Raw genomic sequence first — 24,338 nt, forward strand, 5'->3', positions numbered from 1 at the left:
AGCTGAGCCTTAAACTTATTTAGGCTATCAACCTCCACCACAAGGGATGGAAGTCTGTTCCACCAACCAACCACCCGCTGGCTAAAGGCAAATTTCCGCACGTCTATCCTACATCTGTCTTTCCTCAATTTGAATTTATGCCCTCTCAGATGATTTTTCTGAGCTAGAGGAAGAATCCCATCAGCATTGAGCATGCTTAAACCATTCAAGGCTTTATACACCTCTATCAGATCACCTCGCTGGTGCCTAGTCTCCAGACACTGTAATTTGCAAAACTTAAGCCTTTCTTCGTAAGAGCACCCCTTTGTTCCATTCACTAATCTTGTTACCCTTCTCGGTACTCATTCCAGCAGCTCTACATCCTCCAAGAAATGAGGCCTCCAGACCTGTATACAGTACTCTAGGTGTGGCCCGACCATTGCCTTATACAATGGAATAATCACCTCCTTATCCCTGCTGGAAAAATTCCTGTATATCATTGACAATACTCCATGAGCTACTCTTGCAGCCCGTCTGCACTGCTCAGAGAACTTCATATCTGCCTGCACAACCACCCCCAAGTCCCTTTCATTCTCTACCACTGTCAGTGTAGTACTACAGAGTTGATATGTTGCTCTGGGGTTGCTGTTTCCCATGTGTAGTACTTTACATTTGTCAATGTTAAACTTCATTTGCCACCACTCAGCCCATCTGCTCAACCTTTCCAGATCCTGTTGCAGCAGCATAGTGTCAGTAGTGTCCTTTACAACCCTGCCAACCTTTGTATCGTCTGCAAACTTGGACATTAAACCCGATATACCATCATCAATATCATTTATAAATACAGAAAACAATAATTGACCCAACACTGAGCCCTGAGGGACTCCACTAATAACATCAGTCCACGATGAGCAGTGTCCATTGATTACCACTCTCTGTCTTCTCCCCCTCAACCACCCCTTTATCCATAGCAGCAATTTGCCTCCAATATCACACTGCTCCAATTTGTGTAGCAGTCTTCCATGTGCAACAGTATCAAAAGCCTTTCTAAGATCCAAGTATATAATATCAAAGTTATTCCCTGCATCCAGTTCTTTTGTGACTGCATCATAGTATCCAATCAAGTTGGTCAGGCAAGACTTCCCCTTAACAAAACCATGCTGTGTCTGAGCTATAACTGAAGTCTTGTCTAAATGATCCTGCAGTGCTTCTTTAACCAGTGCCTCCATTAATTTTCCTGGAACAGAAGTTAAGCTCACAGGTCTATAATTACTTGTGTCAGCCTTTGATCCTCCTTTGTGAATTGGGGTCACATTTGCACATTTCCAGTCTATGGGTACCTCCCCTGAGTCCAAGGAAGCTCTCGTAATTATGGCTAAGGGTTTGCTTACTTCCTTTGCTGCCTCCTTTAATATAACTGGATAGATCCCATCCACCCGGGTGCCTTTCTTGTGTTTATCTTCAACAGTTTCTCCTCCACTTTACTCCCAGTTATTTCAAGATTCTGTAGCTTACCGCTAGAGTTGAATACACCTCTGGCATTCCCCACGCTGAATAACTCCTCATGTGTGAATGTCGATGCAAAATATTCATTTAGTTTGTTAGCTACCTGAGCAGTATCATCAACACTTGACCCATCAATATCAAGTGGACCAATCTGATTCATCCCCTTCCTTCTAGAGTTTACATAAGTAAAGAAATCTTTGCTGTTTTTCTTTGCATCCCTTGCCAAGGATTTCTTGTAATCTGCCTTCGCCTGCCTAACCTCCTTTGTAACTTGGTTGCATATCAACTTGTATCTATCATAGGCTTCTGTGTCATGTGTTAATTTGTATGTATCCCATGCATTTTTCTTCTCTGCCATATGCCTCATTAGTTCATCTGACATCCATTTTGGCCTAAACCTTGAACAATATTTCTTAGTTGCTATGTAAAGCCTAGTAGCTTCCAAGATAAGTTCTTTGAATGCTTCCCATTTTGAATTTGCTGTTGGTAACATCATCAGTTGGTCCCACTGTATAGAATTTAAATACTGTCTCAGTCCATCGTAGTCGCCTTTACGAAAGCAATAACCCTTCCCTTTACCCCTAATGGTAGTTACCTCTTTGAGTAAATCCCACTTCAGCACACTGTGATCACTGCCACCTAGTGGTTCATTTATCTGCAGATTCTTAATGCATGAAGAATCACTGCTGATAATCAACCAGCAGTGTGAGTAACCAGCCCCCAAATTCCAGTCAATATCTGGGAAATTAAAATCTCCCATTATAAGACACTCTGATTTACTGGCCCACTCTATTTCCCTGTACAGTTCCTTATTATACTCATCAGAGTCACTAGGCCTATTGCACACTCCTACTCTCAATTTTGATCTTCCAATGTTTATGTCACACCAAACTGACTCCACACTGCACTGTCCAGCGATGTCGACTGGCTTCACTTCCTTGGTTTTTATGTGTTTTTTAACTAATAGCATAACCCCTCCCCCCTTCCTATCCTGTCTATCCTTTCTGTAGACGTTGTACTCCCCAAATTGCAGTTCTGCATCCCTTATATCTGTGTGACACCACGTCTCTGATATCCCAACAATTTCTGCCTTTGATGTTTTGAGCAATACCTCAAATTCATCAAATTTATTTACTAAACTCCTAGCATTGGTGTACACGCAAGTATACCTGCACCTGTTTCTATTCTTAGCTACCCTAACACAACCCATGTGTTTACTTGTACCGCAATGGCTCCCAGCAGTCTCTGAAATGCCATGCATCTTGTTTTTCAGGCTTCTGCTCATTCTAATAGAAGCAGTGCAAGAATCTCTTTCACCTCTGCCAGTGGCTACTGTCAATCTATTGGTCTTTGTCTCCCCCCAAGCTAGCAGTTTTCCGACCCACCTAACACTGCCTCGATAGCATCAGCAAATATTCTTGCACCCTTTCTATTTAAGTGTATCCCATCCCTGTAGAAGCAATCTCTCCTGTTAACAAGTACAGTCCAGGCTGAAAAAAATTCTACCCCTTGAGCCTTGCACAATCTTTCCAGGGCCGAATTGATCGACAAGGCTCTCATCATATACTCCCTCCTATCGTGTCTGGGCAGAATTGCAGACACTTTCAAATTCAACCCTAATTCTCGGCTTTTGTTCAACAGTGACCTGTACTTGTTAAGTAATTCTGCCGGTCTCCTACTCTTAATATTATTAGTGCCAACGTGTACAACTATATCACCTTTTGTGCCCTTAAAAGATGATATCCGCTCTACAACGTCATCAACCTTTGCCCCTGGCAGACATACCCTGGTCCTGTTCCACCTATCCTTTTTCCAAAGCATGTTCCCCGTTTCCCTGACAATAGAGTCACCAAAAACTACTAGTTCCTGTGGGACCAGCGCATTCTGCCTTGGGGGCTGCCTCTGTGTTGTGAGATGCCCAAGTGCAAGCTCTGGCATTGGTGTGGGCAGCTGAGAGCTTGATGGGCCCCCTCACTTTTAATCCTCGAGGGCATCCACCCTGTCCTTCAAGCTCTCATATAGGCTCATAACAACGCTGAGTTGTCGCCTGATTTCCTTCCACTCCTTGCATCGTGCGGATACAGACATTCCCCATGGCAGTATCATGTCCCGTACCTGACTGCTCCACAAACATCAAGCAAATAGTTCATTTTAAAAGGCTGTGTTTCAGAGGGCAACTGCCTCCCTCAGTTCTCCCCTGAGCCACAGCACTCCCATTAGCTTGAGCCTTTTGCTTTGCTGCTCTGGTCTGAGTCATGATTTCGATTTAATTTCAATAAAATTTCAATTTCAGTACAAAATTAAAACCCTAAACTTGTATCCCAACACAGTTATAACGCTATATTTATGTTTTCTTGCTCTCAGAATTACTTTCCTTCTAAGCAACTCCCTTTGTATGAATCTCAAATCTGTCCTACCGTGGAATATTCTTTGGTGCTCCCAAAGCCTCTCTTGAGCTTCTCCACTCCATTCAAAAGAGGGCAGTCATGTTAATTAATGACTCTTCTCTTACAAATGAGTAAGTGAACATCTATCAGTGCAGCAACTCTTTCAAAAGTTTTTCCACTCTTTTAACCATAGGTGTTCAGTTTGTGCTCTATGCCTTTTCTATAGCTACCTCCACAGATACTGTTCTTCTGAATTTCTCATCTGTAATTTTCCCCCACTCTCTTCCAAACACATGCAGAACCAATCAACAACTACTCTCACTGTCTTATTCCAAACTCACAGATTCAACTTTTCCTCTTTCCCATTTTTCCTCATTTATTCAGATCTAATGTCAAGTATCTCCCGTCTTCTCAACCTACAGACCCCTACATGATACTAAGAACTATACGACCAATACCTTTCAATGTTTGGGGTTTCCATTAAAAAAAACGAAACAGGTAGTCTAGTCTCTGACATAACCCAATCTTCGAACAGAGGCCTTTGCAAATCAAAAGACCTCTGTTCAAAGAGACCTTTGTAAGAAGTTTGAAGCTGGTTATTAGTAAACACAAAATGTTAAAACTGTTTAAGAGTATTTGCACTGTATTTACTTTACAAATACTTTTTACTAAAAATATATAGACAGCAATTTAGTTAAAAAAAATTATACAAATACCTGGGGAGCTGCTGGCTCTATACTATTCAGTTGAATGTCTTCTTTATCTATGGAAGAAACAAAAAACCACATTCCTCAATTTTAGAAAATTCAATTTTATTTATTTATGTTTTTACTTTAAAGTACATAGAATAAAACCAAATTGGAAAGAAATAAACTTTAACGGGATATCAGATGTTAGTGAATTAAATTTATATGTTGTTAGTGAGTTAAATTTTATATGAAGTACTAGATCCCTTTTCCAGAACGCTTGGGAAAAGAGGCTTTCTGGATTTTGGGAATTTCTGGATTTCAGTTCCTTAGCATAAAAAATTAGAAAACATGCAAAATATATAATTAAAAATTTTATATTAAGATTTACTTTATCTAAAAATGTATTAGTAAATACAAATTTTAACTTTAATACTATAATCAAATCAACCAACTAAACAGCAGAATCAAAACAGTTTATTTACAAAATAAAAATAAATTACATATAAAATCTTAAAAATTAACTATAGATAGGTGTTAAAGAGTATATAATAAAAGAACCCCCCCCCCCATAACGAGCATCTATGAAGTTCATTACGGGGAGATTCACAAATTTTTTGCTCTCTCATATCAGTACAAAGGATAGTTGAAAAGTTTGTGGCCAAACGGTTTATTTGAGGAGTCTGGCAATATGTTATTTTTAGACATAGTCCCTTTTGAAGTCACTACACTTTTGCCAATGATACTGCAATGCATCAGTTCTAGCTGCAAAGAAAGTTTTCTCTTGGATCTCCAGGAATGCATCCACTGTAGCAATGACATCACTGTTAGGGGGAAATTAAAGCCAGGCAGGAATTTTTTAAAATTAGGAATAGGTGAAAGTCTGATGGTGCTAAATCTAATGAATGTGGAAGGTGGCCCAAAATTTCAAAACAGCACTCATGCAGCACATCCAGGGAAAAGAGACTTGTGAGCAGATGCATTGTCCTGATGGAACAAGACTCCCTTGATGGCTTTTCCTTGGCATTTGTCTTTGATGTTATCACACAAATGCCTCACAAAATCTTCATAATATGTCCATGACTTTGTTTGGCCTTTATAAAGGTAATCCACTAGCAACACTCAATCGGCATCCAAAAAAACTGACGGCATAACTTTGCCAGCTGAAGGAATCAATTTGGCTTTCTTTAGAGGAGAAAGCTGCATTGACACTGTTTGGATTACTATTTGTTTGTCTCTAGCCAAAAGTGATGGACACACATATCATCCATAGTCAAAACCTGGCAAGGAAATTTGCTGGATTGCTTGAAAATGATTTAAATGTCCACTTGATTTGACAACTCTTGTACATTTTTGATTTACTGTCAACAACTTTGGAGCCTATTGACATCTTTGCATAGTGAGAAACTTTCTTGTGGTACACACATTGAGATGACTTGGCTGAGATGTGGAAATGCACCGAACTGTCATTCATCAATCACTCATCACTAGATCACACACTGTCAATAACATCTGGAGTGATGGAGCTTGCAGGTCTTCCACAGCATGGGTCATCTTCCAGGCTCTCCCTCCCTCTTTAAATTCTGCTGTCCCTGTCAACACTGAAAAAATTTCACAGAGGAACTACTTTGAGATATAATGTGCACCGCTGTGCTCATAATGTTTAAAAAAAGCCTACTGTGATTTCTTCATGACTATTACAAAAGAATGCTATTAATGATTTTTCAGTTCTTTCCCCCCACTCCCTATGTTAAATGTATGATGATTTATCACATACATTTGTTAAAATCTTTCAAAATTCTAGTGCCTCATTACTTAACCTCCATTCTGAAAAGTTCGACAGGAAATTTCCTCCCTCACCTTAAGGAGAAACCCAATGATCTTTCTTCTGATATTAGCTGCATTTCAGGGGAGGTTGATTGCATTGCACCTAAAGATGGCATCAATTATGAAATGTCTATAGATAAGTTTGTAGATTCAACCACTTTGACAAGTAGTTGAATTTTATATGGTTAAAAAAAAAAAAAAACATAGAATAACTGCAACAATTAAAATGGATACCACAGCTATCTGGTCAAAAATTGTAAATTGCACTACACTTATACACAGAGAATGAAAAACTCAATGCAAAGTTGGAAATACTGAATATTGTATATTTATCAATAATATTGATGAAGGTATATCAGGCTTAGTGTCAAAGTTTGCAGATGATACAAAGGTTGGCTGGGTTGTTAATGACAGAAATGGCAGTGTTCTACTGCAACAGGATCTAGAAAATTTGGGCAGATGGGCTGAGAAATGGCAAATGAAGTTTAACATTGACAAATGCAAAGTACTGCGTATGGGTAGAAGTAACTCCAGAGGAATTTACCAACTTTGTGGTGCTACACTTAGGGTGTAGAAAAGGAAAAAGATCTGGGAGTACTTGTGCAGTCAGCTATGAAGTTTTCTGAGCAATGCAGACAGGCTACCAGAGCAGGTCATGGGGTTTTGTCAATGATATACAGAAATTTTGCTAGCAGGGAAAAGGAGGTGATTATCCCTTTGTATAAGGCAATGGTCAGGCTATGCCTTGAGTACTGCATAAAGATCTGGAGGCCTCATTTTAGGAAGGATGTAGATTTGCTTGAGCATGTACAGAGAAGGGCAACAAGATTGGTGAGGGGAGCAAAGGGGTCCTCTTACCAAGAGAGGCTTAAGTTCTGCAAACTGCAGCAGCTAGAGACTAGGCACCTGTGAGGTGATCTGACTGAGGTGTATAAGACCTTGAATGGGTTGAGCATGCTGAATTCTGATGGGATTCTTCTTCTTCTTGCTCCGACTACAAACCTGAGGGGGCATAAATTCAAATTGAGAAAAGACAGCTGTAAAATAAATGTGCGGAAATTGCCTTTAGCCATCAGGTGGTTAATTTCTGGAACAAACTTCCATCTGTCGTGGAAGTTAGTATTAGTAATGGCCGCATGGTGTAAGAAAGCCTATGGCTTATGCTGCACCAGCCAAAAAAGAAAAATAAAAAAAAAAATCCGAACAAAACAATGATAAAAACAAAAAAAAAATAATAATTAATATAAAAAAAAAAGGAAATTAACTATCATCCTATGCGCTTCCCTTACCCGAAAGTACTATCCAGATGACCTCCCAAACTGTCGGCCTCTACCACCCATGAAGGCAACTTATTCCAGTAATTTATAACTCGCTGGCTAAAATAAAACTTCCTGCAGTCCAATCTAAACATTTCCCCCCGTAACTTGAATTTATGTCCCCTAGTTCTAGCATCATTTATAATCTTGAAAATTTCGTCCTCATTCATTTTACTGATGCCTCTCAGAGCCTTAAACACCTCAATCAAATCTCCTCTAAGGTGTCTAGTTTCCAAACTCTGCAACCCACATATTTGAAGTCTTTCTTCATAAGGACACCCTTTTGCCAATCTCACCAGGCGAGTTACCCGTCTTTGCACCCTTTCAAGGAGCTCGATGTCTTTCTTTAGGTGCAGTCTCCATACTTGAACCCAGTATTCCAAGTGTGGTCTAACAAAAGCCTTATATAATGGGATTATCACGTCCCTATCTCTACTTGCAAAAGTTCAATAGATCATCAATAGGACACCATGGGCCTTCCTTGCAACCTGTTTACAATGCTCAGAGAATTTCATGTCTGACCATATCGTAACACCCAAGTCCCTTTCCTCCAGTACTGGGTTTAGTTGAACTCCACCAAGTGAATAAGTTATTTTGGGATTACTGTTTCCCAGGTGTAATACCTTACACTTTGTTGGATTAAAGCACAGCTGCCATTTTTCTGACCATTCTTGAAGTCTATCTAGGTCTCTCTGAAGAAGCTCAGCTTGACAGTGATCATTAACTACTCTACCAATTTTAACATCATCTGCAAATTTAGACATCACGCCCTCTATCCCTTCATCAATGTCGTTTATGAAAATTAAAAACAACAGTGGTCCTAATACTGATCCTTGGGGAACCCCACTTCTTACATCAACCCAATCTGAGGAATAGCCATTTATCACAACCCTCTGCCTCCTGCCCTGAAGCCATCCTTCTATCCATCTAAGGATTTTCCCAGTAATTCCAACCTGTTCCAGCTTATAAAACAACCGCTCATGTGGGACTGAGTCAAAACCTTTGCTGAAATCTAAATAAACAATGTTGAAATTATTCCCTAAATCCAGCTCGTGAGTGACCCTTTCGAAATAGCGAACCAGATTTGTTAAACATGATTTTTCCCTTTACAAAACCATGCTGAGTATCCTTGAGAATTTCAGTTCGATCCAAATGATCCTGAATTCCACCCTTGATCATTGCCTCCATGATTTTCCCTACTACTGAAGTCAGACTGACAGGTCGATAATTTCCAACTTCACTTTTAGAGCCACCCTTATGTATGGGAGATACATTTGCACTTTTCCAATCCAAGGGAATGTCCCCAGAGTCTAGTGATGCTCGCATAATTAGCCTCAATGGTTCAATTCACTCGCTTGCCGTCTCCCTTAAGATTATAGGGTATATTCCATCAACTCCAGGAGCCTTACTTGTCTGTAGGCTTGAAAGTTTTTTCATTAAATAATCTTGCGAAATTTCAATATCATTAATTACATAATTTTTAACTTCGCTCCCACAATTTCCCATTGCCACAAAAGGTTTTTCATTTGTAAATATCGATGCAAAATAACTGTTGAGTTCATCTGCAACGGCAGCTGGTGTATTTAATACTAAAGTTGATAGCTTAAATAAATTCAAGGAGGAACTGGACAAACTTTTAGAAGGAATGGCTGTGTGTATTTTTTTTTTTTTTTTTGGCTGATGCTACATAAGCTCATATGCTTGCTTTCTTGCATCACATCCTCTATTAATATTACTATTACTATGAACAGGATAAACAAATGCAACAGCACCTCTGTTCACTTTCAGATGTAACAAGGACCACCTCCTGGATCTGCCTACAACTACTATGCAACAACCCAAGCTGGCAAGTAGACCTATACGGTAATTATTAAATCAAATGTTGTTATTTTTCATCTCACAGATGAAGCAAAATTTGAGATAAGGCCCTTACAGTAATCTAAAGGAACAAATGAAGACACTGAAAATTAAAAGTATAGGGAAGACTAGGAGCCCAGGTATAGAAACAGAAACTGTGACCAAGGAGGAGGCATGCACTATCCAACAAAATCCCAATCTAGTTGTTGTCGGTGTCTCTATTGTCAGAGAAACGAGGAACATATTGTGCAAAAAGGATAGGTGGAACAGGACGAGAGTATGTCTGCCAGGGACAAAGGTTGATGATGTTGTAGAACAGATATCATCTTTTAAGGGCACAAAGGGTGCCCTTTGTGCCCTTAAAAGTAGGAGTAGGAGAATGGTGGAATTACTTGGAAGAGTAGGAGAATGGTGGAATTACTTAACAAGTACAGCTCAATGTTTAAATAAAGCTGTGAGTTAGGGTTCAATTTGAAAGTGTCTGCAATTCTGCCTAGACACGATAGGAGGGAGTATATGATGAGAGTCTTGTCAATCAATTCAGAAAGGGAGAGACTGTGCAAGGCTCAAGGGGTAGAATTTTTCTCAGCATGGTCTGTGCTTGTTAACAGAAGAGACTGCGTCTACAGGAATGGGATACACTTAAACAAAGGGGGTGCAAGAATATTTGTTGATCCTATAGAGGCAGAGTTAAGTGGGTCAGAAAACTGCTAGCTTGGGGGGGGGGATACACGGATTAATAGATTAACAGTAGCCACTGGCAGAAGAAAAAGTGATTCTGGCACTGCTTCTATTCAAATGCAGAACAGCTGCCTGGAAAGCAAGGCAATGGGGATTTCCAGGACTGCTGGGAGTCATAGAGGAACAAGTAAATGCATGGGCTGTGTTAGGGTAACTAAGAGTAGGAACAGGTGCATGTAAACTCAAATTTTTACCAATGCTAGGAGTATAGATAATAAATTTGATGAGCTTGAAGTGCTAGTTAAGACATCAAAGGCAGATACTGTTGGGATATCAGGACGTGGTGTCACACAGACATAAGCAGTGCAGAATTGGAATTTTGGGAGTACAATGTGTACAGAAAGGATAGACAAGACAGGAAAGGAGGAAGGGTGGGCAGTAAATCAGAGAGTCTTATAATGGGGGATTTTAATTTCCCAGAGATTGACTGGAATATGTGGGTTGGTCACTCACACACTAGCATGACTTTTGTGGATATACAAAAGAATACAAAAGAATTGAATTTTGTATTGAATGATTGTTTTCAACAGCAACATGTTTGGGAGGTAACTAGAGGGAGTAATATTCTTGATCTGATTGTTAGTAGTAGTGATTCTTCATGCATTAAGACTCTGCAGATAAAGGAAAGACTAGGTGGCAGTGATCACAGTCTGCTGAAGTGGGATTTACTCAGAGAAGTAACTACCATCAGGGGTAAAATGAAGGTTTTTGCTTTTGTAAAGGTGACTACAGTGGTCTGAGACAGTATTTAAATTCCATATGGTGGGACTAACTGATGATGTTACCAACAGCAAATTAAAAAAGGGAAGCATTGAAAGAAATAACCTTGGAAACTACTAGGCTTTTCATAACAACTAAGAAATATTGTTCAAGATTTAGCCCTAAATGAACATCAAATGAACTAATTACACATGTGGCAGAGAAGAAATATGCATGGGATACATATAAATTAACAGGTCACACAGAAGCCTATGATAGATATAAGCTGGTCTGTAACCAAGTCACAAAGGAAGTTAAGCAGGCAAAGGCAGATTGCGAGAAATCTTTGGCAAAGGAAGCAAAGAAAACATCAAAGAGTTCTTTACTTATGTAAATTTATCAATGGTTCAACTATTCATGATCCTGCTCAGGTAGCTAACAAACTAAATGAATATTTTGCATCTACATTCACACATGAGGAGTTATTCAGAGAGGGAAACGCCAGAGGTGTATTCAAATCTGACAGTAAGCTAAATAATCTTGTAATAACTGAGAGTAAAGTGGAGGAGATATTGTTGGGATAAACATAAGAAAGCCACCTGGGGTGGATGGAATCTATCCAGTTATATTAAAGTAGGCAGCAAAGGAAGTAAGCAAACTCTTAGCCATAATTATGAGAGCTTCCTTGGACTCAGGGGAGGTACCCATGGACTGGAGATGTGCAAATGTAACCTCAATTCACAAAGGAGGATCAAAGGGCGACACAACTAATTACAGACCTGTTAGTTAACTTCTGTTTCAGGAAAATTAATGGAGGCACTGGTTAAAGAAGCACTGCAGGATTATCTAGACAAGACTTCAGTTATGGCTCGGACACAGCATGGTTTTGTTAAGGGAAAGTCTAGCCTGACCAATCTGATTGGAACTATGATGTTGTCACAAAGGAACTGGATGCAAGGAATAACTTTGATATCATATATTTGGATCTTAGAAAGGCTTTTGATACTGTTGCACATGAAAGACTGCTGCACAAATTGGAGCAGTGTGGCATTGGAGGCAAATTGCTGCTATGGATAAAGGGATGGTTGTTGTTTGTTTGTTGTTTGTTTTTTAGGAGCATTAGCAACTAAGGCCATATTGCTCCGGGAATATGCGGTGGTCATTCCCTTGACCTTTCTGCATCCTCCGTATTGGTGATGTCGGGCTCGAACCCCGGTCTAATAAAGAAGCGTGTGCTATGCACTGCTGCTCTTTCCCACCTGACTACGGAGGTGCCTTGGATGGTTGAGTGGGAGAAGACAGAGTGTGGTAATCAATGGACACTGCTCATTGCGGACTAGTGACACAGTTCAGTGTTGGGACCATTGATGTTTTCTGTATTCATTAATGATATTGATGATGGTAGGGCTGTTCATGACACTAATGACAGTGTGCCGCTGCAATAGCATAATCATTAGCATTAGTAGAGGCATATGATGCAAGAAAGCAAGCTTATTCAGCATCAGCAAAAACAAAAAAAAAAAAAAAACACAACCACTACTCCCATTTCACCCCTCTGTTCATTCGAAATACCTGTCCAGCTGAGCCTTAAATTTGTTTAGGCTATCAACTTCAACAACAAGTGATGGAAGTCTATTCCACAAACCGACTGCCTGCTGGCTAAAGGCAAATTTCCACACATCTATCCGACATCCGTCCTTCCTCAATTTGAATTTATGCCCTCTCAGGTGATCATTCTGAGCAAGAGGAAGAATCCCATCGGCATTGAGCATGCTCAAGCCATTCAAAGCCTTATACACCTCTATCAGATCACCTCGCCGATGCCTAGTCTCTAGACTCTGTAATTTGCAAAACTTAAGCCTTTCTTCGTAAGAGCAACCCTTTGTTCCATTCACTAATCTTGTTGCCCTTCTCTGTACTCGTTCCAGCAGCTCTACATCCTTCTTGAAATGAGGCCTCCAGACCTGTATACAGTACTCAAGGTGTGGCCTGACCAATGCCTTATACAAGGGAATAATTAAATCCCTATCCCTGCTATAAAAATTCCTGTATATCATTGACAAGACACCATGAGCTACTCTTGCAGCTTATCTGCACTGCTCAGAGAACTTCATATCTGCCTGCACAATTATCCCCAGGTCCTTTTCATTCTCTACCACTGTCAGCGTAGTACCATAGAGTTGATACGTTCATCTGGGGTTACTGTTTCCCATATGTAGTACCTTACATTTGTCAATGTAAAATTTCATTGCCACCTCTCAGCCCATCTGCTCGACCTTTCCAGATCCTGTTGCAGCAGCATGGCATCAGTAGTGTCCTTAACAACACTGCCAACCTTTGTATCGTCTGCAAACTTGGACATTAAGCTTGATATACCATCATCAATATCATTTATAAATACAGAAAACAACAATGGACCCAACACTGAACCCTGAGGAACTCCACTAATAATATTATTCCACGTTGAGCAGTGTCCATTGATTACCACTCTCTGTCTGATGCCACTCAACCATCCCTTTATCCATAGCAGCAATTTGACTCCAATGCCACACTGCTCCAATTTGTGCAGCAGTCTTCCATGTGCAACAGTATCAAAAGCCTTTCTAAGATCCAAATATATAATATCAAAGTTATTCCCTGCATCCAGTTCTTTTAAGACTGCATCATAGTATCCAATCAAATTGGTCAGGCAAGACCTGCCCTTAACAAAACCATGCTGTGTCTGAGCTATAACTGAATTCTTGTCTAGATGATCCTGCAGTGCTTCTTTAACCAGTGCCTCCGTTAATTTTCCTCGAACCGAAGTTAAACTAACAGGTCTATAATTACTTGTGTCAGCCTTTGATCCTCCTTTGTGAATTGGGGTTACATTTGCACATCTCCAGTCTATGGGTACCTCCCCTGAGTCCAAAGAAGCTCTCATAATTATGGCTAGAGGTTTGCTTACTTCCTTTGCTGCCTCCTTTAATATAACTGGATAGATCCCATCCACCCCGGGTGCCTTTTTTATGTTTATCCTCAACAATTTCTCCTCCACTTTCCTCTCAGTTATTACAAAATCATCTAGCTCACTGCCAATGTTTACTTCACCTACGACATTCCCCTTCCTGAATAACTCCTCATGTGTGAATGTAGATGCAAAATACTCGTTTAGATTGTTAGCCACCTGATCAGGATCCTCAACTGTTGAACCATCAACATCCAGTGGACCAATCTGATTCATCCCTTTCCTTCTTGAGTTTAAATAGGTAAAGAACTCTTTTCTGTTTTTCTCTGCGTCCTTTGCCAAGGATTTCTCATAATCTGCCTTTGCCTGCATAATCTCCTTTGTGACTTGGTTACAGACCAACTTATATCTATCATAGGCTTCCATGTCACCCATTAATTTGTATGTATCCCATGCATTTTTCTTCTCTGCCATATGTCTCATTAGTTCATCTGACAACCATTTAGGCCTGAACCTTGAACAATATTTCTTGGTTGGTATGTAAAGCCTGGTAGCTTCCAAGATTAGTTCCTTGAATGCTTCTCATTTTGAATTTGCTGTTGGTAACATCATCACTTGGTCCCACTGTATAGAATTTAAATACTGTCTCAGACCATCATAGTCGCCTTTACGAAAGCAAAAACCCTTCCCTTTACCTCTGATGGTAGTTACCTCCTTGAGTAAATCCCACTTCAGCACACTGTGATCACTGCCACCTAGTGGTTCCTTTATCTGCAGATTCTTAATGCATGAAGAATCACTACTGATAATCAGATCAAGAGTATTACTCCCTCTAGATGCCTCCCGAACATGCTGGTGTAGAAAACAATCATCCAATAAATCCCCAAAAGCCTTTCTAGTGTGTGAGTGATCAATCCACAAATTCCAGTCAATATCTGGGAAATTAAAATCCCCCATTATAAGACTCTCTGATTTACTGGCCCACTGTATTTCCCTGTACAGTTTCTTATTATACCCATCAGAGTCATTAGGCCTATAGCACACTCCTACTCTCAATTTTGATCTCCCAATGCTTATGTCACACCAAACTGACTCGATACTGCACTGTCCAGCGATGTCGACTGGCTTCACTTCCTTGGATTTTATGTGTTTCTTAACTAATAGCATAACCCCTCCTTCCTTCCTATCCTGTCTATCCTTTCTGCAGACATTGTACTCCCCAAATTTCAGTTCTGCATTCCTTATATCGGTGTGACACCACGTCTCTGATATCCCAACAATATCTGCCTTTGATGTTTTGAGCAATGCCTCAAATTCATCAAATTTATTTACTAAACTCCTAGCATTGGTGTACACGCAAGTATACATGCACCTGTTTCTATTCTTAGTTACCCTAACACAACCCATGTGTTTTCTTGTACCGCAATGACTCCCAGCAGTTTCTGAAATATCCTGCATCTTGTTTTTCAGGCTTCTGCTCATTCCAATAGAAGCAGTGTGAGAATCACTTTCACCCCTGCCAGTGGCTACTGTTAATCTATTAGTCCTTGTATCCCCCCAAGCTAGCAGTTTTCCGACCCACCTTACACTGCCTTGATAGCATCAGCAAATATTCTTGCACCCTTTCTATTTAAGTGTATCCCATCCCTGTAAAAGCAATCTCTCCTGTTAACAAGTACAGTCCAGGCTGAAAAAAATTCTACCCCTTGAGCCTTGCACAATCTTTCCAGGGCCGAACTGATCGACAAGGCTCTCATGATATACTCCCTTCTATCGTGTCTGGGCAGAATTGCAGACACTTTCAAATTCAATCCTACTTCACGGCTTTTTTTCAACAGTGACCTGTACTTGTTAAGTAATTCCGCCGGTCTCCTACTCTTAATATCATTTGTGCCAACGTGTACAACTATATCACCTTTTGTGCCCTTAAAAGATGATATCCGCTCTACAACGTCATCAACCTTTGCCCCTGGCAGACTACCCTGGTCCTGTTCCACCTATTCTTTTTACAAAGCATGTTCCCCGTTTCCCTGACAATAGAGTCACCAAAAACTACTAGTTCCTGTGGGATCAGCGCATTCTGCTTTGGGGGCTGCCTCTGTGTTGCAAGATGACCAAGTGCAAGCTCTGGCATTGATGTGGGCAGCTGAGAGCGTGATGGGTCCCTCAATTTATTTCCTTCGAGGGCATCCACCCTGTCCTTCAAGATCTCATATAGGCCCATAACAATGCTGAGTTGTCGCCTAATTTCCTTGCACTCCTTGCATTGAGCACACACAAAGACAACCCCCATGGCAGTATCATGTCCCGTACCCAAATGCTCCGCAAACATCAAGCAAACAGTGCATCTTAAAAGGCTGTGATTCAGAGGGCAACTGCCCCCCCTCAGTTCTCCCCTGAGCCACAGCACTCCCATTAGCTTGAGCCTTTTGCTTCGCTGCTCTGGTCTGAGTCATGATTTCGATTTAATTTCAATAAAATTTCAATTTCAGAACAAAATTAAAACCTTAAACTTGTATCCCAACACAGTTATAACACTATATTTATTTTTTAGTATCGAGTGTTATCTACGAGTTCCCTTTATATAACTTCCGTATAGGACCTAGAAAAGTTGAGTAGATGGGCTGAGAGGTGGCAATTGATGTTTAAAACATTGATAAATGTATAGTACTGCATATGGGAAGCAATAACCCCCAGAGTAACATATCAACTGTGTGGTATTACAGTGACGGTGGTAGAGAGTGAAAAGGACCTGTGGGTAATTGTGCAGGCAGATGTGAATTTTTTCTGAGCATTTCAGATGGTCTGCAAGAGTAGCTCATGGTGCCTTGTCAATATACAGGAATTTTTCTAGCAGGTTTAAGGAGGTGATTATCCCCTTGTATAAGGCAATGGTCAGGCCACACCTTGAGTACTGTATACAGGTCTGGAGGCCTCATTTTAAGAAGGATGTAGAGCTGTTGGAATGAGTACAGAGAAGGGTAACAAGATTAGTGAATGGAACAAAGAGTTGCTCTTATGAAGAAAGACTTAAGTTTTGCAAATTACGGTGTCTGGAGATTAGGCACCTGCGAGGTGATCTGATTGAGGTGTATAAAGCCTTGAATGGTTTGAGCATGCTCAGTGCTGATGGGATTCTTCTTCTTGATCAGAATAATTGCCTGAGAGGGCATAAATTGAAATTGAGGAAAGACAGTTGTAGGACAGATGTACGGAAATTTGCCTTTAGCCTGCAGGTTGTTGATTGCTATAACAAACTTCCATCTGGCGGTGTAGAAGTTGATAGCTTAAACAGATTCAAGGCATAATCAATTTGGAGTGAGTGGATGGGTTTAATGAGAAGGGGATATGTTTTTTTTTGGCTGATGCTATATAAGCTTGCTTTCTTGAGTCATGTGCCCTTGCTAACGCTAATAACATTGTGTGGCCTAAAAAAGCAGAGAAACCAAAAAAAACAAGGGACCTTCAATATTACTATTTGATATAGACAAAGATAGTACCACTACTGGACCTCCACAAAAACTTGATCGAGCACATCAACATAGATCTTAACAAAGAAGTAACACTTAAATACTGCACACAGGCCAAGACAGAAAACACTGTCAACTGTGTAATTGAAATCTCACCCAAAATCTGGCAACTTCTACTCAATTGTTTGTTGTTGTTGTTGTTGTTGTTATTCTTTTGGTTTTTAGGAGCATTAGCAACTAAGGCCATATTGCTCCGGGGATATGCGGTGGTCATTCCCTGACGTTTCCGCATCCTTCTACTCAATTAGAACAGAGTTTTCATTGGCTGGAGAAGTCATAATTTTAGAGATCACATACTGGTACCAAAGTGCTAGAGACATCTTAAATTTGGACACACCACACATATGTAATCAACGGGACTTCACCTGGGGGCATTGTGCCCAGAATGGATATGAATACAGAGATTTCCCAAATAAAATGAAGATGCTAGCTGTGCCTAGCATCTTCATTGTTAAATATACATAAACACATATTGTTTATGTATATACACATGGTCGTATTGACTGTTACATTCATGTTTTGAAATTAACAAATGGTCGAAAATTCGGGAGAAAAAGGGAAACATAATGCAGTCCGTGTTCTTTCAAATACTAAGTAGGCATTAGCGAACAAACCTTTGCACATTTTAGTCATTACTTTCAAGTCTTTCATATTTTAAAAAAAAAAATGTATCAAGGTTGACTATTTCATTGCATCTCTTTGTTTCTTTTTAACAATTTAAATAAGGTGTTTTAACCATAAAATTGAAAAGGATTCTACCTTTTCTGTTTCAAAAAATTCAAGTCCAGTTTGCAAACTAGCAAGTGCCTCTGGAATACAAGTCAACAAGCAAATATACAAGTTGTTTATTAATGTTGCGGATTCACGTTAAAATGAAAATATATTGCACATGTGTGTTTACAAGGAATCCAAAATGTTGACTTTAGTGACTAAAAACACGTTTCAACTGACAAAAAATGGGAGCCATGCTTGCATCGCATTATAAGTGGAATTGCGTTCTAACAAATTGCATTTAACGGGTTTCAGCTATATAAGAGATACCAAATATCCTATATACCTGAATACCAAGACTTCTTACGAATCAAGAACTGTTTATAAATAACATACCAACAGCAGTCAACACACAACTGTTAAAATTATAGTGTAATGCACAGCAACACAGTCTGTTGTCAACAAAATTAAAATTAAAGCATAGTAAGAAAATATGGACACACTGCTCCTTCAGGAAACATACACTCAGGAAAAGTGCAAGGCTTCCCTAACAACTTCTATGGTGTTGAATGCAACATAGATGTCCCATGGGCTGTGATCACCATTAGGAATCTTGATAGAAAGGCTTAGGAAGGCTAGGAAGGTTTCTTCACTATGTAAACCAACTGCAGTCTATGCACAAATATATCACAGGCAGAATCCAATATCTTCAAGAAGCTCTCAATCTTCTCCCGGGAGAAAAAACTGTGGTGGTAATGGATGACAACTGTGGATCCTAGTTTTGGCATAGTCATACACCTGACTGAATAGAAATGTAGAATGGAGAATCTTTACAAAATTACATCAACTCTTCAGTCTTTCAAGTCCTCGACCCAGCTGGTCGAGATGCTGAGGATTTTGCAATTACTAATGACCTTGCACAGATTGTTCATTTACCTACAAGAATACCATACAATCCTAACCATATAGCCAACATGCTTGATCTCTTTCTCACAAATAACCCTTCTAAGTACACAGTCGAAGTGAGTGGTCCTTTAGGCACCTCAGATCACAACTTGGTGATTGTCTCTTCTCCAATGGAACCTTTATCTCATGGCTATTCCCAACCTCATGTTGTTTGGCATTACAAGAATGCAAAATGGAATGACCTGCGAGATTTCTTTTCTTCTTCTTTTTCTTGGTTCGATTACTGTTTAAAAACTTCTGATGTCAACGTTTGCTCAGATCGGGTCAGTGAAATTATTTTTACAGGAATGGAATCCTTTATCCCACACTCCACTTTAAAATCTCGTCCTTTATCTAAACTTTGGTTTTCCAATAAATGTGCTAAGGCTGTTCAAGAGAAGAACGTTGCATATTGTAATTGGCTTGTTTCCAATTCCTCAGTTTCATTTTCTGCCTACACCAAAGCTCGCAACAATTGTAAAGCAGTTATTAATCAGTCCAAACTAGATTTTGAACAGGCTATGAGTAGAAAACTTGCTTCTTGCCCTAATGGTAGCCAAGCATTCTAGTCTCTTGTCAAAGCTATTGGCCGCAAATTTTGCCCATCTCTGCTACCACCTCTGTCAAAACCAGATGGTTCTATTGTCATTTCAGCCAAGGATAAAGCTGACTAGCTAATATCCCATTTTCCTTCTAACTCATGTATTTATGATCATGGTAAAACACCTCCCACCATTCCCAGAACACTCGATTCAATGCCTCTTGTGGTCCTCTGTCAAATGGATGTAAGAAGGATTTTGATGTATCTTGATGCTAAGAATGCTCCAGGTCCTGATAGTATTTCTCCACTTGTTCTCAAAACCTGTTGTTGCTGTTTTTTGGAGAATTAGCAACTAAGGTCATATTGCTCCGGGAATATGCGGTGGTCATTCCCTGACCTTTCCGCATCCTCGGTATTTGGTGGTGACGGGCTCGAACCCCGGTCTAATCAAGAAGCGTGTGCTATGCACTGTTGCTCCTTCCCACCTGGCTACGGAGGCGCTCAAAACCTGTGCGTTCTTATGTTTGGCATAAAGGTTTTCTAAACAAGCTTCCATCTTTTGGTTTGCCAACTTTTTTTTGATAATTGGTTATCCAGTTTTCTCTCTCTTAGTGCTCACCGAGGGTGATGGTAGATGGCTCTCTGTCTTCTAACTTCTCCACTAATGCTGGTAACCCCCAAGGTTCGGCTCATTCTCCCACTCTTTTCCTCTTGAATATTAATGATCTTCTTCCATTGATCAGAAATCCTATCCATAGTTTTGCTGATGATACCACATTGCATTCCACTTTCTAGTTAAAGAAAATTCACCCTGCTCAATCAGCTTCAATTTTTTCTCGAATATGCACAACCAATTCCTTAAATGCCGATCTCTAGATAATTCTCCAGTGGGGCAAAGACAACTTCGGTGATTTCAATCCTTCTAAAACTCAGTCCTGTCTTATATCTTGCAAAAATGATTCTTCTGCTCCTATGCTTATCTTTGGTGACACTCCAATTTCTAATCAAAATGATATATCTCTTTTGGAGATTACCCTGACTTCTAGTCTCTCTCTCTCTCTTGGCACAAGCACATTACAAATATTACTTCCTCTGCATCTAAAAAACTTGGTTTTCTCTTTTGCTCTCAGCATTACTTTTCTTCCAAACAGCTGTTCACTCTGTACAAATCACAAATCTGCCCTATCATGGAATATTGTTCCCACATCTGGGGAGGTGCCCCCAAAACCTCTCTCAGGCTTATAGATTCCATTCAGAAGAAAGCAGTTAGGTTATTTAATGACTCATCTCCAACGGAGTCTCTCCACTCTGTCTCATAGATGTACTGTTTTCCTGCATGCCTTTCTACAGATACTTCCATGAGCACTGTTCTTCTGAATTTGGCTTTTGTAATTCCTGCTCTATCTTTCAAAATGGTGTCCGAACAAGTGCCACCACCAGCCGACATCCATTTACTGTCCAACTTCAAACTCACAGAAACAAATTTTCATCTTCCTCGTTTATTCATTCAATTGCCATTTTCTGGAACAACCTTCCTTCATGCATATTTCCTGAAAATTACAGTCTACAGAAGTTCAATCAAATGTCAACAAATATCTTCTTTCATCTTCTCAACCTCCAATCCATGCACGGTACTAAGTACTATAGGTTCTAATACCTCTCGCGTTTGGGGTTTTTATTAAAAAAAAAATATGGCAGAGTTCCGTGAAACCACAGGTGCTACTTGATCATCAACAATATGTCCACTATACATCATGGAATAGGAAGTGGCCTCCTTCCCCAATGTTGTAACCATATTCTCATAAATTGTCTTTGCCATTAGTTTGATTTGGAGTTTACTGTGCACAGCAGGAACATATGCTATACGCTAAATGCCCCTAACAATGGTAAATGAATAAAAAGAGTTATACAAGAATGGTGAATGATAAAATTAGAATAAAACAGTACACTGGCCCATCAAAATTAGTCACTAAGTCAAGAAAAGAATTATAAGCTATATAAGAGTACAAAAATTGTCAAAAACAGGTATATAATAAAGGTATATAAGTATTAAAACAATATATAAGTAAGTATCAAGAAATGCCAGAAGAGCAGGCAGGTTTCAGAACAGGTAAACAAACCAGAAATCAGATCTTAAGTCTATGACTGATTATTGAAAAATTAAAAGAATTCAATGTTCCAGTCATTTTGTGTTTTATAGATTATGCAAAAGCATTTGATTGTGTTCAACATGAGAAACTATGGGAAACGATGACTATTATGGGTTTCCCAATCCACATAATTCAGCTGATTAAGTTACTGTACCAGGAACAGGAAGGAACTGTGAGAACAAACACGGGAAACATGGACTTTTTCACAATAGGTAAGTGTCAGGCAGGGCTGTATTTTGTCACCTCACCTCTTTATGGCAAAGATATCATGTGTGAAGCTTTGGAAGATTTAGAGACTGGCATCAAAATTGGAGGACTGAAGATAAACAACCTTCATTATGCAGATGAGACTGTGCTAATTTGTAATTCTAAGGTTCATCTTAAAGAAACTCTGAGGAGAGTATGTGAAGCAAGTAAGAAAAAAGGATTGTTTCTGAATGTGTGTAAAACTAAAATTATGATGATTAGTGATAATCTCGAATCCAGTAAAATGAAAGTTAATGGGCAAGATATCAAAGAAGTTGATGAATTTGATTACTTAGGGTCAAGAATAAATAAAAATAGTGACTGCTCAAACAATATAAAGAGGCAACACGCAATTGCTAAAACGTTGGTCGCTGATCTGATAAAATTATGGAGAGATCATTATCTGCCCCTAAAGATGAAACTGAGAATCATTGATTTGTTAATTTTTTCAGTGCCACTTATGGATGTGAAGGATGGAATCTGAAAAGAGTTGACAGGAAGAAAATTGAGGCATTTGAAATGTGGTGTTACAGGAGTATACTGCGTATTTTTTACTTGGATCGAAGAACAAATGAGTGGGTATTGAATACAATTGGCAGGCCTAAATTCAAATTCTTCTTCATAGCACCAACAAAAAAAAAAACTCAAGTTTTGGTCATATACATGTACTAAGAAGGGAAAACTTCTGTTGAAGAATATAATGGAAGAAAAAACTGAGGAGGAGAGGTGCAGTGGAAGACCTGCAACTAGGTGGAAGGACGGGATCAGTGAACTTCTGGGCATGACACTTTGCTGTTGTTGTTGTTATTTGGTTTTTAGGAGCATTAGCAACTAAGGCTATATTGCTCCGGGGATATGCAGTGGTCATTCCCTGACCTTTCCGCATCCTCCATATTTGGTGGGCACGGGCTCGAACCCCAGTCTAATCAAGAAGCATGTACTACACACTGCTGCTCCTGCCCACTTGGCAACAGAGGCACCATGGCACTTTGCGATGCTGCTCATATAGCACATGATCGATGCAGTTGGAGGGATTTGTTGGTAGCCACAACAACTCTTTAGGGAGCTGTTGTGACTGGAAAAAGAAGAAGAAGAAGATCAAAAGTATATGTAAAAAATTAGAATATTTTAAATAGAACTAAACAAGTTAATTCATTTTAAATAGTTAAAAACAGACAGTATCTGATTGAATGTATAGAGCCCAGTTATACACCATTTATGTTTAAAATGTGGACATTGAGTTAAAATATTGTCTAATGGTTAAAACAGTATCAAATCCTCACAGAAAGTAGGGTCATCTGCCCTCATCAGAAAAGAATGCATAAGTTGACTGTATCCTATGCAGAAGCGAGTAATAACAACTTCCTCTCAATGGTTTTTAATTCTAAGGATCCCAGACTAGATTTCCATATTTGGATTACAGGTTCAATGTGATAAAACTTGTTTGTGACATATCAGTGCCATGATTGCTGCCATCAGGAGTGTAATATATTTCTTATTACTTGTCTGTATAGAGGACCAGCAAGTTATTATTCCTCTAGGATTGTGTGGATCGGGTTGCTGCATCTGCTAGATTACCCCTGATCCCAACATGGCATGCTATCCAGAAGTGGAGGTCAAATGTATATTCCGAAAAAAATAAACTGCTGCTGAACCCTGAACAGGACTGGATGAGGATTGCATCTCATCAGTGATAAAGCCTGTAATGTGCTCAAAGAATCTGTGTAAACCATGCACCTTTGATAATTATTGGTTTTGGGAAGACTGTATTGGATCCCACATATGATTCTGATTTCGAGTCATCAGTAAAGACAGGGAGGAAATCAGAGTAACAGATCAAGGGGCACATAGAGCGGTATGTAGACAGCTGAAGTGCTGGCCTTCCCCCATTATTAATGGAGAAGTTGCATGGTGGACAGTGGGTATACCTGGTTGTCTTGGTGAAACAAGGCAACCCCCTCTATTGCATTGTCTACTGTGACAGGTTGGCAGTCTGACTGGTTTTCCCACCATGGCACAAAAACAGATGTCCATATCAAGTTATCTGGCAGAGATTTGATTTTTAAAGTATAAAGCAACAGAGGTGATTCAGTTGCTTCAATGTATAAACTCTGGACAGGAGATGTTCTAAATGCTCCAGTAGCAATGCAGATGGCTTGATGGTGAACTGGGTCCAGACATCAGAGTATGCTATTTGTAGCAGATACCTACACTTCTGACCTATAATCTAATTCAGATTGAACAAATACACAATAGAGGTAGAGTAAAAT

At 39.7% G+C, this 24,338-nt stretch overlaps 1 protein-coding gene across 1 annotated transcript in view; it reads right to left on the reverse strand.

Annotated features, from left to right (window-relative positions):
- LOC150074956 (uncharacterized) overlaps positions 1–24,338 on the reverse strand; it is a 735,724-nt gene that overhangs the window by 479,400 nt on the left and 231,986 nt on the right. Inside the window, exon 8 of the mRNA XM_090389002.1 lies at positions 4,589–4,635. Coding sequence (XP_090245128.1) covers positions 4,589–4,635 — 47 coding nt within the window. The remainder of the gene's footprint in view (positions 1–4,588; positions 4,636–24,338) is intronic.

Source organism: Mastigoproctus giganteus, chromosome 14, assembly GCF_048544385.1.
Source record: "Mastigoproctus giganteus isolate SK-2022 chromosome 14, ASM4854438v1, whole genome shotgun sequence".
NCBI classification, from domain to species: domain Eukaryota; kingdom Metazoa; phylum Arthropoda; class Arachnida; order Uropygi; family Thelyphonidae; genus Mastigoproctus; species Mastigoproctus giganteus.